General features: G+C 44.2%; 1 protein-coding gene across 5 annotated transcripts in view; it reads left to right on the top strand.

The window, feature by feature from the left end:
- The window catches only part of CCHCR1 (coiled-coil alpha-helical rod protein 1), a 56,465-nt gene that overhangs the window by 15,960 nt on the left and 23,425 nt on the right, over positions 1-17,080 (top strand). For 4 of the 5 annotated variants that reach the window (XM_063938035.1, XM_063938034.1, XM_063938033.1 and 1 more), the window contains one exon: positions 14,557-14,625. The exons of the other annotated variant lie outside the window; for it this stretch is intronic. In XM_063938035.1, coding sequence (XP_063794105.1) covers positions 14,571-14,625 — 55 coding nt within the window. In that variant the 5' untranslated portion in view covers positions 14,557-14,570. The remainder of the gene's footprint in view (positions 1-14,556; positions 14,626-17,080) is intronic. 5 annotated transcript variants of the gene reach the window in all.

The following is a 17,080-nucleotide window of genomic DNA, read 5'->3' as shown; positions in this document are numbered from 1 at the left end:
CCAAAAGATGTTGCATGCGATGGCAGAAGTCAGTACTTATTCATTAATTTCAAAGATCTTTTGCGCCATCTTTGCTCAATTAAGAAGCACCAAGACATACTGGGGAGATGTATTAAGCAGTGAAAAGAGTTGAGTAGTGCACCAGTGGAAAAGTTGTCCATAGTAGCCAATCAGGGGCAGTACAACAGACGGTGTACAAGCATGACTACGCCAATAAACTCTTACTGTGCTTGGCCTACATAAGAACACTCCTTTCCTGTCCCATCTCTTCTTTCCAGTCCCAAGCTGGCCTACATAAGACCACCCTCTTTCCTGTCCTATCTCTCCTCTCCAGTCCCAAGCTGGCCTACATAAGACCACCCTCTTTCCTGTCCCATCTCTCCTCTCCAGTCCCAAGCTGGCCTACATAAGACCACCCTCTTTCCTGTCCCATCTCTTCTTTCCAGTCCCAAGCAGGCTCAAGTGTCAGACGCAAGCAAATATGTATATGTTTGTACTGTACATAGGCCGTGTCCACTGTTAGTGGGCAAACCTATGGCTATTAGATGTACAACTGTGATTGTTTTCTGTGTCGTTACAGAAAGAGACTGGGGGGCACTTCACAGAAAGCGATCTTTAAAACGCAAAAGTGAAATTATTACTTGCTTTTTATTTTATGCCACGATGTTGACTGAATATATTATCTCTCTAAATACCAACTCTGGATCTGTCTTCGGACTAGTAGCTGCAAAAGTGGACTGGAAATAAGTATGATCGATGGCCTTCGCTCGTAGGGATCAGATTAGGGTCTGTCTGTGGTTAGCCTGCAGAATCCTCTGTTATGTCCTTCAGGCTTCACAGAAAAAATAGAAAATGTAGGTGCACAGACAATTATAATAAACTCTGCAATTTAACATGGGTCCCTAATATTCCTAAAGTTCAAGTTCGGAATGTATGGTACCCACCTGATGAGGTCTCATATTTCTCTAACGTCCTAGTGGATGCTGGGGACTCCGTAAGGACCATGGGGAATAGACGGGCTCCGCAGGAGACTGGGCACTCTAAGAAAGATTTAGTACTACTGGTGTGCACTGGCTCCTCCCTCTATGCCCCTCCTCCAGACCTCAGTTAGAATCTGTGCCCGGACAGAGCTGGGTGCATTTTAGTGGGCTCTCCTGAGCTTGCTAATAAAGTATTTTAGTTAGGTTTTTTATTTTCAGAGAGCTTCTGCTGGCAACAGACTCTCTGCTACGTGGGACTGAGGGGAGAGAAGCAGCCCTACTAACTGCGGCTAGGTTGCGCTTCTTAGGCTACTGGACACCATTAGCTCCAGAGGGATCGAACACAGGAACCTGACCTTGTCGTCCGTTCCCGGAGCCACGCCGCCGTCCCCCTCGCAGAGCCAGAAGACAGAAGCCGGCGGGTTGAAGCAAGAAGACGTCAAAATCGGCGGCAAAAGACTCCTGTCTTCATATGAGGTAGCGCACAGCACTGCAGCTGTGCGCCATTGCGCCCACACTAACCCACACACTCCGGTCACTGTAGGATGGGGGGGGGGGGGGGGGGCGCCCTGGGCAGCAATTAAGTACCTCCTGGCAAAAGCAGCATATATACAGTTGGACACTGTTATATGCATGAGCCCCCGCCATTAATTTTACACAAAATCGCGGGACAGAAGCCCGCCGCTGAGGGGGCGGGGCCTTCTTCCTCAGCACTCGCCAGCGCCATTTTCTCTCCACAGCTCCGCTGAGAGGAAGCTCCCCAGGCTCTCCCCTGCAGACTCACGGTAGAAAGGGTAAAAAGAGAGGGGGGGCACATAAATTTAGCGCATTAATTATATATACAGCAGCTACTGGGTAAACACTAAGTTACTGTGTGATTCCTGGGTCATATAGCGCTGGGGTGTGTGCTGGCATACTCTCTCTCTGTCTCTCCAAAAGGCCTTGTGGGGGTCCTGTCCTCATATAGAGCATCCCCTGTGTGTGTGGTGTGTCGGTACGCGTGTGTCGACATGTTTGACGAAGAGGGCTATGTGGAGGCAGAGCAAGTGCAGATGAATGACGTGTCTCCGCCGACGGCGCCGACACCTGATTGGATGGATATGTGGAAGGTGTTAAATGATAATGTAAACTCCTTACATAAAAGGTTGGATAAAGCTGATGCCTTGGGACAGCCGGGGTCTAAGCCCATGCCTGATCCTACAGCGCAGAGGCCGTCAGGGTCTCAGAAGCGCCCACTATCCAAAATTGTTGACACAGATATCGACACGGATTCTGACTCCAGTGTCGATGACGACGATGCAAAATTGCAGCCTAAAATGGCTAAAGCCATCCGCTACATGATTATAGCAATGAAGGATGTTTTGCACATATCGGAGGTAAACCCTGTCCCTGACAAGAGGGTTTATATGTTTGGGGAGAAAAAGCAAGAGGTGACTTTTCCCCCTTCACATGAGTTAAATGAATTATGTGAGAAAGCGTGGGATTCCCCCATAAGAAAGTGCTGATTTCCAAAAGGTTACTTATGGCGTACCCTTTCCCGCCAACGGACAGGATGCGCTGGGAATCCTCCCCTAGGGTAGATAAAGCTCTGACACGCTTATCCAAGAAGGTGGCCCTGCCGTCACAGGATACGGCCGCCCTAAAGGATCCTGCAGATAGGAAGCAGGAAAGTATCCTGAAGTCTGTTTATACACATTCAGGTACTCTACTGAGGCCGGCAATTGCGTCGGCCTGGATGTGTAGTGCTGTAGCAGCATGGACAGATAATCTGTCTGAGGAAATGGATACCTTAGACAAGGATACCATTTTACTGACCCTGGGGCATATAAAAGACGCTGTCCTGTATATGAGGGATGCCCAGAGGGATATTTGCCTACTGGGTTCTAGAATAAATGCAATGTCAATTTCTGCCAGAAGGGTCCTGTGGACTCGGCAATGGACAGGATGCCGACTCCAAAAAGCACATGGAGGTGTTACCTTACAAGGGTGAGGAATTGTTTGGGGACGGTCTCTCGGACCTAGTTTCCACAGCTACGGCTGGGAAGTCAAACTTTTTTCCATATATTCCCTCACAGCCTAAGAAAGCACCGTATTACCAAATGCAGTCCTTTCAATCACAGAGAAGCAAGAAGGTCAGAGGTGCGTCCTTTCTTGCCAGAGGCAGGGGTAGAGGAAAGAAGCTGCACCATACAGCTAGTTCCCAGGAACAGAAGTCCTCCCCGGCTTCCACTAAATCCACCGCATGACGCTGGGGCTCCACAGGAGCCAGGAGCGGTGGGGGCGCGTCTCCGAAATTTCAGCCACCAGTGGGTTCGCTCACAGGTGGATCCCTGGGCTATACAGATTGTGTCTCAGGGATACAAGCTGGAATTCGAAGTGATGCCCCCTCACCGTTACCTCAAATCGGCCCTGCCAGCTTCCCCCATGGAACGGGAAGTGGTGGTAGAGGCAATTCACAAGTTATATCTCCAGCAGGTGGTGGTAAAGGTTCCCCTCCTTCAACAGGGAAGAGGATACTATTCCACAATGTTTGTGGTACCGAAACCGGACGGTTCGGTCAGACCCATATTGAATTTAAAGGCCCTGAACATTTATCTGAAAAGATTCAAGTTCAAAATGGAATCGCTCAGAGCGGTCATTGCAAGCCTGGAAGAGGGGGATTTTATGGTGTCTCTGGACATCAAGGATGCTTACCTGCATAAATGTATCCACCTCATTAGGAGTACCTCAGATTTGTGGTACAGGACTGTCATTACCAATTCCAGACGTTGCCGTTTGGGCTCTCCACGGCACCGAGAATATTTACCAAGGTAATGGCAGAAATGATGGTGCTCCTTCGAAAGCAAGGAGTCACAGTTATCCCATACTTGGACGATCTCCTCATAAAGGCGAGGTCCAGAGAGCAGTTGCTAATCAGCGTAGCACACTCTCAGGAAGTGTTTGCAACAGCACGGCTGGATTCTGAATATCCCAAAGTCGCAGCTGATTCCTACAACGCGTCTGCCTTTTCTGGGCATGATTCTGGACACGGACCAGAAGAAGGTATTTCTCCCGGCGGAGAAGGCTCAAGAGCTCGTGACTCTAGTCAGAGACCTCTTAAGACCGAAACAGGTGTCGGTGCATCGCTGCAAGCGAGTCCTGGGAAAGATGGTGGCATCATACGAAGCCATTCCCTTCGGCAGGTTCCATGCAAGGATCTTTCAATGGGATCTGTTGGACAAGTGGTCCGGATCGCATCTTCAGATGCATTGGCTGATCACCCTGTCCCCGAGGGCCAGGGTGTCTCTTCTGTGGTGGCTACAGAGTGCTCACCTTCTCGAGGGCCGCAGGTTTGGCATACAGGACTGGGTCCTGGTGACCACGGACGCGAGCCTCCGAGGGTGGGGTGCAGTCAATCAGGGAAGAAACTTCCAAGGGTTGTGGTCAAGTCAGGAGGCTTGTCTGCACATAAATATCCTGGAACTAAGGGCCATATACAACGCCCTGAGTCAAGCGGAGCCTCTGCTTCGAAACCAACCGGTGCTGATTCAGTCAGACAACATCACCGTAGTGGCTCATGTAAACCGCCAGGGTGGCACAAGAAGCAGAGTGGCGATGGCGGAAGCCACCAGGATTCTTGGTTGGGCGGAGAATCACGTGCAAGCACTGTCAGCAGTGTTCATTCCGGGAGTGGACAACTGGGAAGCAGACTTCCTCAGCAGGCACGACCTCCACCCGGGAGAATGGGGACTTCATCACAAAGTCTTCACTCAGATTACAAATCGATGGGAACTGCCACAGGTAGACATGATGGCGTCCCGTCTCAACAAAAAGCTACAAAGGTATTGCGCCAGGTCAAGAGACCCTCAGGCGATAGCTGTGGACGCACTGGTAACACCGTGGGTGTTCCAGTCGGTCTATGTGTTTCCTCCTCTTCCTCTCATACCCAAGGTGCTGAGAATCGTAAGAAGAAGAGGAGTGAGAACAATACTCATTGTTCCGGATTGGCCAAGAAGGACTTGGTACCCGGAACTGCAAGAAATGCTCACAGAGGACCCGTGGCCTCTGCCTCTCAGACAGGACCTATTGCAACAGGGGCCCTGTCTGTTCCAAGACTTAACGCGGCTGCGTTTGACGGCATGGTGGTTGAACGCAGGATCCCAGCGGAAAAAGGCATTCCGGAGGAAGTTATTCCTACGCTGATAAGGGCTGGGAAGGACGTGACAGCAAGACACTATCACCGTATATGGCGAAAATATGTTGCCTGGTGTGAGGCCAGGAAGGCCCCTACAGAGGAATTCCAGCTGGGTCGGTTCCTGCACTTCCTACAGTCTGGAGTGACTATGGGCCTGAAGTTGGGGTCCATAAAGGTCCAGATTTCGGCCCTATCCATTTTCTTTCAAAAGGTACTGGCTTCTCTTCCTGAAGTTCAGACGTTTGTTAAGGGAGTGCTGCATATTCAGCCCCCTTTTGTGCCACCAGTGGCACCTTGGGATCTCAACGTGGTGTTGGGTTTCCTGAAATCCCACTGGTTTGAGCCACTTAAGACCGTGGAGCTAAAGTATCTCACGTGGAAGGTGGTCATGCTATTGGCCTTAGCTTCGGCTAGGCGTGTGTCAGAATTGGCGGCTTTGTCATGTAAAAGCCCCTATCTGGTTTTCCATATGGACAGGGCAGAATTACGGACTCGTCCGCAATTTCTGCCGAAGGTGGTGTCATCTTTTCATTTGAACCAACCTATTGTGGTGCCTGCGGCTACTCGTGACTTGGAGGATTCCAAGTTGCTTGATGTAGTCAGGGCTTTGAAGATTTATGTAGCCAGGACGGCTGGAGTCAGGAAGACTGACTCGCTGTTTATCCTGTATGCTTCCAACAAGCTGGGTGCTCCTGCTTCAAAGCAAACCATTGCTCGCTGGATCTGTAGCACGATTCAGCAGGCTCATTCTGTGGCTGGTTTGCCGCATCCAAAATCAGTGAAAGCCCATTCCACTAGGAAGGTGGGCTCTTCTTGGGCGGCTGCCCGAGGAGTCTCGGCATTACAGCTTTGCCGAGCAGCTACTTGGTCGGGTACAAACACATTTGGTAAGTTCTACAAGTTTGATACCCTGGCTGAGGAGGACCTTGTGTTTGCCCATTCGGTGCTGCAGAGTCATCCGCACGCTCCCGCCCGTTTGGGAGCTTTGGTATAATCCCCATGGTCCTTACGGAGTCCCCAGCATCCACTAGGACGTTAGGGAAAATAAGATTTTACTCACCGGTAAATCTATTTCTCGTAGTCCGTAGTGGATGCTGGGCGCCCGTCCCAAGTGCGGATTTTCTGCAATACGTCAACAAATAGAATTCTAGCGCTATAGGTCATAGATGAGATGAGAAGATCAATATACAATCGTATTTAATGCATATAAAAAATCACTAAAACATCCATGGAATTGAACACTTAAATAAAAAATAAAATAACTATACATATATAAAATGTATGATGATAATGTACCCTAGAAAAGGGTGTATGGCATAACTCCCGGACACATTCAACTGAAATTGTGGAGAAAAATGCTTGGACCTGTTCCTATGTAAATGTCCCCTTCTATATCCAATAGTACCAATAGGATAGTCTTTTGTTAGCAATAATTACCACAGAAGATCAAGGATATTTAAGCGGCTCAGCATTCCGCAGTATTGCAGTTCCTTGGTGCAGTGGAATAGATTTAAAGTTCCTCAATTGGGATGGTTTACCTCCAGCAAAGGTCCATGAGGTTCAGTAGGGTGACTTGGTTCAGGTCCTCTTTCTCCAGGTATTTGTAGGTCCAGGGAGTAGTGCAGGAGAGCAGCTCACACCAACGCGTTTCGTTGTGATCACACAACTTTTTCAAGGTGCTAACTGGGCTGTAAGTAGGGGTTTATATACCCAAACAATATGGCTGCTCATTTGCATACAAGATTGAAATTAATCAGCTCATCTCATAATATGACCAATTTCTGACAGACCAATAAATCCAACGTAGACCACATACTAGTACATTTAAAAATACCTAAATTAGTTTAATAATGTGTTTATTTCCCACATATCAAATGGTCACATGACCGTTTAGGGAATACCTCACCTAAGTAATCCCTAAAACAAGGAGTTACAACCCATTAAATTAGTAATGTGGGTTTATACTAAGGAGTGTGATCCCGTGCCACATATTCGTAGTGACCTTTTAAAGGTCCCATGGACTCGCACCTGAGGATTTCTATCTATTGATCGGAAGCAGGGTGAGGGTGGCGCGAACGGATCCCATCCCGTCGCGTCATCCAAACCCGTCCGATCACGTGCAGTGACGCGAACGAGTCACCACCACCACGTCATTAGCGCGCGCCGCGGCGCGCGTATCCTGACGCGTGAGGTATCGTTCTGGTTGTCCGGGCAACGCGTCATCACAGGCGTTTTCCCATCTCAGCCGGACGGCACTAATACCTTCTATCTTCTTGTGTTGCGTATATTGATGTCCCCGCAAGTTTGACAACCACTGTGCCAACCACAAGATGAATACATATAGTTTGATATAATGATAATAACATGTTACACCCGGATCCCACTATTCCAGTTCCGTTTGTATATTTAAATTAAAAATAGAGAAATTATAATTTTAGTTGTTTAGGCCAGACAAAGAATATAGAATGGGATATAGATAAAGTGGAATGTATTAATTAGGATAAGTTATACGTACTAGATAATAATTAGTAACACAGAATCACCAATCTATACTTATTGTCACTATACCGAATATAATTACAATATATAGAATGGTTTATTTGAACTTTCTCTCTAAATTCAACATTCTAAACAAAGGCATCATGTCATGTTGTGGTCAGAGATATTTCAGCCTACCGAGAAGGAAGCAAAAGAAAAAGGGGAAAAGAAGAGGAAAGAAGCCGGCAATAAATATATGGCGTAGAAGATTGAGGGAGGATGTTCACAAAACTGTGTTAAGTTCCACTGTTTCATTTAATCCATTCGGAAATATCGTGTTCAATTTGAACATCCAATATAACTCCTGTTTGCATAGAATGTTATACCTGTCCCCCCCCCTCTTTGTTAAATCTACTTGTTCGATCGCTGTTAAATGAAGTGAGCTGGGGTCCCCACCATGATGATCTCTAAAGTGTCGAGAGACACTATGTGTGTGGACCTTTTTAATGATATTACGGCGGTGCTCCATGAAGCGGATTTTAATGCTTCTGGTTGTACGTCCCACGTATCTTAAATCACATCCACAGGAGAGGAGGTATATGATATAAGACGAGTTGCAATTCATGAAGCTCGAGAGTTCGTAATTCTCCCCGTCTCTGACGTGGAGTTGTGTGGTTTTCTTGTACATGTGTTTGCAGGTCGTGCACCTAGTGGCTCCACATCTAAAAAACCCATTGGGTTTTGATGTCAACCAAATCTCCCCTATAGTCTGTTTAGTAGGAACTCTTTTAATAAAGCTAGGAGCAAGAATATTTTTAAGTGATTTATTCTTTTTAAAAATAAATTTCGGTTTTTGTGGTAATTGATTTCTAAGTAGTTTGTCCTGATTTAAGATACTGAAATTTTTACAGACAATCTTTTTAATCTGCATACTTTCATTATTAAATGTAGATATAAAGGCCAAACTTTCTGATTTCTCCTTCAGATCTCTTTCTTTATTTTCTAGTTTGTTGGATCTAAGTAAAGTATCTCTCTCCAAATCCGAGACTTCCCTAAGAGCTTTCTTTAATGGTGAATGGGGATAGCCCCTTTCACCAAAAATCTTCACCATAGAGTTCGCCTGTTCCAAAAATTTAGATTTTTCAGTACAATTGCGTCGTAGTCGCAATAGTTGACCCTTTGGAATATTCTTCTTCCAAGGGGGGTAATGAGCGCTCTGGTAGTGCAGATAGGAATGGGTATCCACCTCTTTGTTGTAATTGGAGGTGTGAATCTTGTTATCCCTAGCTTCCAGAGTCACATCCAGGAAGTTAGTAGTGAGGGGGTGATAGGAATAAGTAAAATGAAGATTGAAATGATTGGAATTCAAATTAGAAACAAATAACTGTGCGGATGATAAATCCCCATCCCAAATAATAAAAAGATCGTCAATATAACGGCCATAGAGGACGAGATTCGCGCCAAAGTCGCCACCCCACACATGGGTGTCCTCAAAGAGTCCCATGTAGAGGTTGGCATAACTAGGCGCAAACCTCGTCCCCATGGCCGTCCCCATAACCTGTAAATAATATTTGTCCATGAACAGAAAATAATTGTGCTGAAGTATAAAGGAAATAGCATCCACCAAAAAGGTCCTGTGTCTCTCCGAGAGGTCACCATCTGCTTTTAGTCTGACTGCTATTGCATCTCGACCAAGATCGTGTGGGATGTTAGTATAAAGGCTCTGTACGTCTAAAGTCAGAAACGCATAAGTGTCTTTCCACACGAAATCTTTTACTAGCTGCAAAAAATGAGTAGTGTCTTTAATGTGTGACCTCAAGGTAGAGACACGGGGTTGAAGGAAGGTGTCAACATAAAAAGATAGATTAGAGGACAGAGACCCTACACCAGAAATAATCGGGCGCCCCGGAGGTGAATTCAGTGATTTATGTATTTTGGGGAGGTGATAATAAATCGGAACTGTGGGGTATTTAATAAACAAAAAATTATATTCCTCCCTGGATATGACTCCATCGGCCAGGGCCTCATCCAATAAATTGTATAATTGTCTCAAATAGTGTGATGTTGGATCAAAATCAAGAATCTTATAGAATTCGGTATTGTTCAGTTGTCTATGAGCTTCAATCATGTAATCATAATAAGATTACATGATTGAAGCTCATAGACAACTGAACAATACCGAATTCTATAAGATTCTTGATTTTGATCCAACATCACACTATTTGAGACAATTATACAATTTATTGGATGAGGCCCTGGCCGATGGAGTCATATCCAGGGAGGAATATAATTTTTTGTTTATTAAATACCCCACAGTTCCGATTTATTATCACCTCCCCAAAATACATAAATCACTGAATTCACCTCCGGGGCGCCCGATTATTTCTGGTGTAGGGTCTCTGTCCTCTAATCTATCTTTTTATGTTGACACCTTCCTTCAACCCCGTGTCTCTACCTTGAGGTCACACATTAAAGACACTACTCATTTTTTGCAGCTAGTAAAAGATTTCGTGTGGAAAGACACTTATGCGTTTCTGACTTTAGACGTACAGAGCCTTTATACTAACATCCCACACGATCTTGGTCGAGATGCAATAGCAGTCAGACTAAAAGCAGATGGTGACCTCTCGGAGAGACACAGGACCTTTTTGGTGGATGCTATTTCCTTTATACTTCAGCACAATTATTTTCTGTTCATGGACAAATATTATTTACAGGTTATGGGGACGGCCATGGGGACGAGGTTTGCGCCTAGTTATGCCAACCTCTACATGGGACTCTTTGAGGACACCCATGTGTGGGGTGGCGACTTTGGCGCGAATCTCGTCCTCTATGGCCGTTATATTGACGATCTTTTTATTATTTGGGATGGGGATTTATCATCCGCACAGTTATTTGTTTCTAATTTGAATTCCAATCATTTCAATCTTCATTTTACTTATTCCTATCACCCCCTCACTACTAACTTCCTGGATGTGACTCTGGAAGCTAGGGATAACAAGATTCACACCTCCAATTACAACAAAGAGGTGGATACCCATTCCTATCTGCACTACCAGAGCGCTCATTACCCCCCTTGGAAGAAGAATATTCCAAAGGGTCAACTATTGCGACTACGACGCAATTGTACTGAAAAATCTAAATTTTTGGAACAGGCGAACTCTATGGTGAAGATTTTTGGTGAAAGGGGCTATCCCCATTCACCATTAAAGAAAGCTCTTAGGGAAGTCTCGGATTTGGAGAGAGATACTTTACTTAGATCCAACAAACTAGAAAATAAAGAAAGAGATCTGAAGGAGAAATCAGAAAGTTTGGCCTTTATATCTACATTTAATAATGAAAGTATGCAGATTAAAAAGATTGTCTGTAAAAATTTCAGTATCTTAAATCAGGACAAACTACTTAGAAATCAATTACCACAAAAACCGAAATTTATTTTTAAAAAGAATAAATCACTTAAAAATATTCTTGCTCCTAGCTTTATTAAAAGAGTTCCTACTAAACAGACTATAGGGGAGATTTGGTTGACATCAAAACCCAATGGGTTTTTTAGATGTGGAGCCACTAGGTGCACGACCTGCAAACACATGTACAAGAAAACCACACAACTCCACGTCAGAGACGGGGAGAATTACGAACTCTCGAGCTTCATGAATTGCAACTCGTCTTATATCATATACCTCCTCTCCTGTGGATGTGATTTAAGATACGTGGGACGTACAACCAGAAGCATTAAAATCCGCTTCATGGAGCACCGCCGTAATATCATTAAAAAGGTCCACACACATAGTGTCTCTCGACACTTTAGAGATCATCATGGTGGGGACCCCAGCTCACTTCATTTAACAGCGATCGAACAAGTAGATTTAACAAAGAGGGGGGGGGACAGGTATAACATTCTATGCAAACAGGAGTTATATTGGATGTTCAAATTGAACACGATATTTCCGAATGGATTAAATGAAACAGTGGAACTCAACACAGTTTTGTGAACATCCTCCCTCAATCTTCTACGCCATATATTTATTGCCGGCTTCTTTCCTCTTCTTTTCCCCTTTTTCTTTTGCTTCCTTCTCGGTAGGCTGAAATATCTCTGACCACAACATGACATGATGCCTTTGTTTAGAATGTTGAATTTAGAGAGAAAGTTCAAATAAACCATTCTATATATTGTAATTATATTCGGTATAGTGACAATAAGTATAGATTGGTGATTCTGTGTTACTAATTATTATCTAGTACGTATAACTTATCCTAATTAATACATTCCACTTTATCTATATCCCATTCTATATTCTTTGTCTGGCCTAAACAACTAAAATTATAATTTCTCTATTTTTAATTTAAATATACAAACGGAACTGGAATAGTGGGATCCGGGTGTAACATGTTATTATCATTATATCAAACTATATGTATTCATCTTGTGGTTGGCACAGTGGTTGTCAAACTTGCGGGGACATCAATATACGCAACACAAGAAGATAGAAGGTATTAGTGCCGTCCGGCTGAGATGGGAAAACGCCTGTGATGACGCGTTGCCCGGACAACCAGAACGATACCTCACGCGTCAGGATACGCGCGCCGCGGCGCGCGCTAATGACGTGGTGATGGTGACTCGTTCGCGTCACTGCACGTGATCGGACGGGTTTGGATGACGCGACGGGATGGGATCCGTTCGCGCCACCCTCACCCTGCTTCCGATCAATAGATAGAAATCCTCAGGTGCGAGTCCATGGGACCTTTAAAAGGTCACTACGAATATGTGGCACGGGATCACACTCCTTAGTATAAACCCACATTACTAATTTAATGGGTTGTAACTCCTTGTTTTAGGGATTACTTAGGTGAGGTATTCCCTAAACGGTCATGTGACCATTTGATATGTGGGAAATAAACACATTATTAAACTAATTTAGGTATTTTTAAATGTACTAGTATGTGGTCTACGTTGGATTTATTTGTCTGTCAGAAATTGGTCATATTATGAGATGAGCTGATTAATTTCAATCTTGTATGCAAATGAGCAGCCATATTGTTTGGGTATATAAACCCCTACTTACAGCCCAGTTAGCACCTTGAAAAAGTTGTGTGATCACAACGAAACGCGTTGGTGTGAGCTGCTCTCCTGCACTACTCCCTGGACCTACAAATACCTGGAGAAAGAGGACCTGAACCAAGTCCCCCTACTGAACCTCATGGACCTTTGCTGGAGGTAAACCATCCCAATTGAGGAACTTTAAATCTATTCCACTGCACCAAGGAACTGCAATACTGCGGAATGCTGAGCCGCTTAAATATCCTTGATCTTCTGTGGTAATTATTGCTAACAAAAGACTATCCTATTGGTACTATTGGATATAGAAGGGGACATTTACATAGGAACAGGTCCAAGCATTTTTCTCCACAATTTCAGTTGAATGTGTCCGGGAGTTATGCCATACACCCTTTTCTAGGGTACATTATCATCATACATTTTATATATGTATAGTTATTTTATTTTTTATTTAAGTGTTCAATTCCATGGATGTTTTAGTGATTTTTTATATGCATTAAATACGATTGTATATTGATCTTCTCATCTCATCTATGACCTATAGCGCTAGAATTCTATTTGTTGCCGTTGCTTTGTGAGGTCTGACCAACCTCTTTCTTTTTAGCTGCTGTGTTGAACCTCCCCTAGTTCAGCGCCTTGAGAAAATCACCTTAGGGTGTTTTTCGTTTTCTTCTTGCATTTCTGCAATACGTGTACATAGTTATTGCTTAATAAAGGGTTATGTTATGTGGGCATCCATTGTTGATGCTCTGTTGTTGTTCATACTGTTGACTGGGTAAGTTAATCACAAGTTATACGGTGTGATTGGTGTGGCTGGTATGAGTCTTACCCTGGATTCCAAAATCCTTTCCTTATAATGTCAGCTCTTCCGGGCACAGTTTCCTTAACTGAGGTCTGGAGTAGGGGCATAGAGGGAGGAGCCAGTGCACACCAGATAGTACTAAATCTTTCTTAGAGTGCCCAGTCTCCTGCGGAGCCCGTCTATTCCCCATGGTCCTTACGGAGTCCCCAGCATCCACTACGGACTACGAGAAATAGATTTACCGGTGAGTAAAATCTTATTTTTTTGGACCATAACCATGTTAAGAAACTCAATTTTACTCCATGTTAAATTACAGAGTTTATTATAATTGTCCTGCTTACCAGTGTTCTTAGTGTTTAGAGTGTGTACCTGCATTTTATCTTTTTTGTTTTTTTCTGTGTGGCACTATTGGTCTTAGCATGGTAGAACCTCTTATTATGTTTAGAATTAGGGTTTGCAGTCCATCCCCCCTCCCATCTACTTCCGGCTTCACCTCTTCTGATCTTTTGATTTTCCCCAAAATTTTTGCGCAAGTACTTTAAAAAAAAAAAAATTATATAGACTTTTTGGGGAACTTGGCTTTTAATGAGTTAACCCCATCTCGGATTGCTGCAGATTTCAAAATAGCTACTGGGAGTCTGGGTCTGATTCCGGTTAGTACATAAACCCGATGGTTGACATACTAATCTGATGGTGGACGATCTGCCCGTGCACAAAACCTTTGCCTGACAACCGCAGCCTAATTTACAGACTGCAACCATTTTGGGGATGGAGAGAGGTTGGTGCCAGCCAGCTTTCCCGAAAAGGGGGGAGTTGCCCCAGTTTTCAGGAAGTGCTGAGGCCAGTGTCTGCCGACGCAGATTATCTGGCTCGTTTACGTAGCTGTGTCGGCCAGTCTGCATAACCTGAAGGTTTCTCAGCACACCTGCATTCAGGAGGACGCAGCAGCGATGATAACAGTGTCCACACCGGAATCTGAGAGTTCTGTTTCTGCACTGTACTGCGCTGTGGCATATGTTGTTGCTTTAGAAATATAAGCTAATACTTGGATGTGTATTTATTGCAGTATACTGAAGAGGGATGGAGAAGAGAGCATTAAATCCGCCTTCTGTGTCTCTCGCTCCCAAAGGAGTGGGTAAGTGACTGGAGCAATGATGGGTCACTGTATGTAACACTGAATGGTCGCTGCTGATCTTGCTGTGTCTTCCTCTTCTTTAGCCCTCACACCTGATGGAGGTGGGTGCAGGTAATCTGCACTTTATTGTGCAGAGAGGGCTGATTGGTAGCCTACAACAGTCACTCAGTGGCCTCCCATTGCCCAGCTCACAGGCAGGGTAGTCTCTTCGTCTCACACCTTATACATACAGTGTGTCCATGTGAAATTGTAACTTGTCAATTTTATTGACAAGTGCATCCATACTGTAGTGAAAAGTAAAACGTACATATATGGAGTCTCCTTAGAATTTCAAGACATGGAAAATAAACCTGAGAAACAAACTCTGGGGCCTTAAACTCTTATATGGTAATGAAACTCCTTGGGGGCTGCAAATAGGTAATATAAATTCCTCCTTTATAGACTCTCATACTTATAGAATATTTAGAATATTCCTCTGAATAGCACTACTGCACTGTACTGGAGCTATGGCTCTTCAACCTTGTCCCATACTGATCCACTCCACCTGCTCTCTCCCTCGCCAAGCAGTCCTTCATCCAATCATTCATCTCTTCTCAGTCCTCCAATCCCCGCCGCCTCTTCAATACTTTCAACACCCTCCTTTGCTCCCCTTCCTCACATCCTCCCTCACTGCTACTAACTTTGCCTTCTTCTTCTCCTCCTCCAAAATTGAGGCAATCCAACATGAAATCCCCTGCCGTCTACCTACTGCAGTCCTGCTCAGGGGCGGATCTAGACTTCTATAGAAGTGGGGGGGGGGGGGGGTGTAAAATTAATCCGGACTCCTCCCCCTTCCAGTCAAGTCCGCTGGGCCCTAGTGATACACCATACATACACTACTTACACACAGACACTAGTGATACGTCATACATGCACTGCTAACACACACAGACACTAGTGATACACCACACATACATACATACATACATACACTACTAACACACACAGACACTAGTGATACACCATACATACACTAGTGATACACCATATATACACTACTAACACACAGACACTAGGGATATACCATACATACACTACTAACACACACACACATACACTAGTGATACACCATACATACACTACTAACAGACACTAGTGATACACCATACATACACTAGTGATACACCATACATTCATTACTAACACACACATACACTAGTGATACACCATACATACACTACTAACACACACAGACACTAGTGATACACCATACATACACTAGTGATACACCATACTTACACTACTAACACACACATACACTAGTGATACACCATACATACACTACTAACAGACACTAGTGATACACCATACATACACTAGTGATACACCATACATTCATTACTAACACACACATACACTAGTGATACACCATACATACACTACTAACACACACAGACACTAGTGATACACCATACATACACTAGTGATACACCATACTTACACTACTAACACACACATACACTAGTGATACACCATACATACACTACTAACACACACAGACACTAGTGATACACCATACATACACTACTGAAACTAGTGATACATCATGCATACACTACTAACACACACAGACACTAGTGATACACCATACATACACTACTAACACACAAACATTAGTGATACACCATACATACAATACTAACACACAGACACACACTAGTGATACACCATACATACACTACTAACACACATACAGACACTAGTGATGCACTATACATACACTACTAACACACATATACAGACACTAGTGATATACCATACATACACTACTAACACACAGACACACACTAGTGATACACCATACATACACTACTAACACACAGACACACACTAATGTAATGTAATATATAAGGGGACAATACACAGAGCTTGCGCGGGACCTGTTTTTGGTTAGATCAACACAGAGGACTCGTGGACACTCGCTCAGGTTAGAGGAGAGGAGATTCCGCACAATACGGCGTAAAGGCTTTTTCACGGTAAGGACAATACGTGTTTGGAATTCCCTGCCCGAGGGAGTTGTAATGGCGGAATCTGTCAACACCTTTAAGAATGGGTTAGATAAATTCCTAATGGATAAGGATATCCAGGGGTATGGTGCATAGTCATGCATTATAGTTACTATAAATAGGGATAAATGCAATGGCTGACAGCAGCATCAGTCAGAAATTTTAGTCAAATCATCATGCATAGGAGACCACAAATAGGTTGAACTCGATGGACAATTGTCTTTTTTCAACCTCAGATACTATGTTACTATGTTACTAGTGATACACCATACATACACTACTCACACACAGACACACACTAGTGATACACCATACATACACTACTCACACACATACAGACACTAGTGATACACCATACATACACTACTCGCACACATACAGACACTAGTGATACACCATACATACAATAC

The sequence above is a fragment of the Pseudophryne corroboree genome, chromosome 8 (genome assembly GCF_028390025.1).
Source record: "Pseudophryne corroboree isolate aPseCor3 chromosome 8, aPseCor3.hap2, whole genome shotgun sequence".
Taxonomy (NCBI): domain Eukaryota; kingdom Metazoa; phylum Chordata; class Amphibia; order Anura; family Myobatrachidae; genus Pseudophryne; species Pseudophryne corroboree.
Note: the sequence above shows the minus strand (reverse complement) of the source record. Positions and strands in the feature narration are given on the sequence as shown.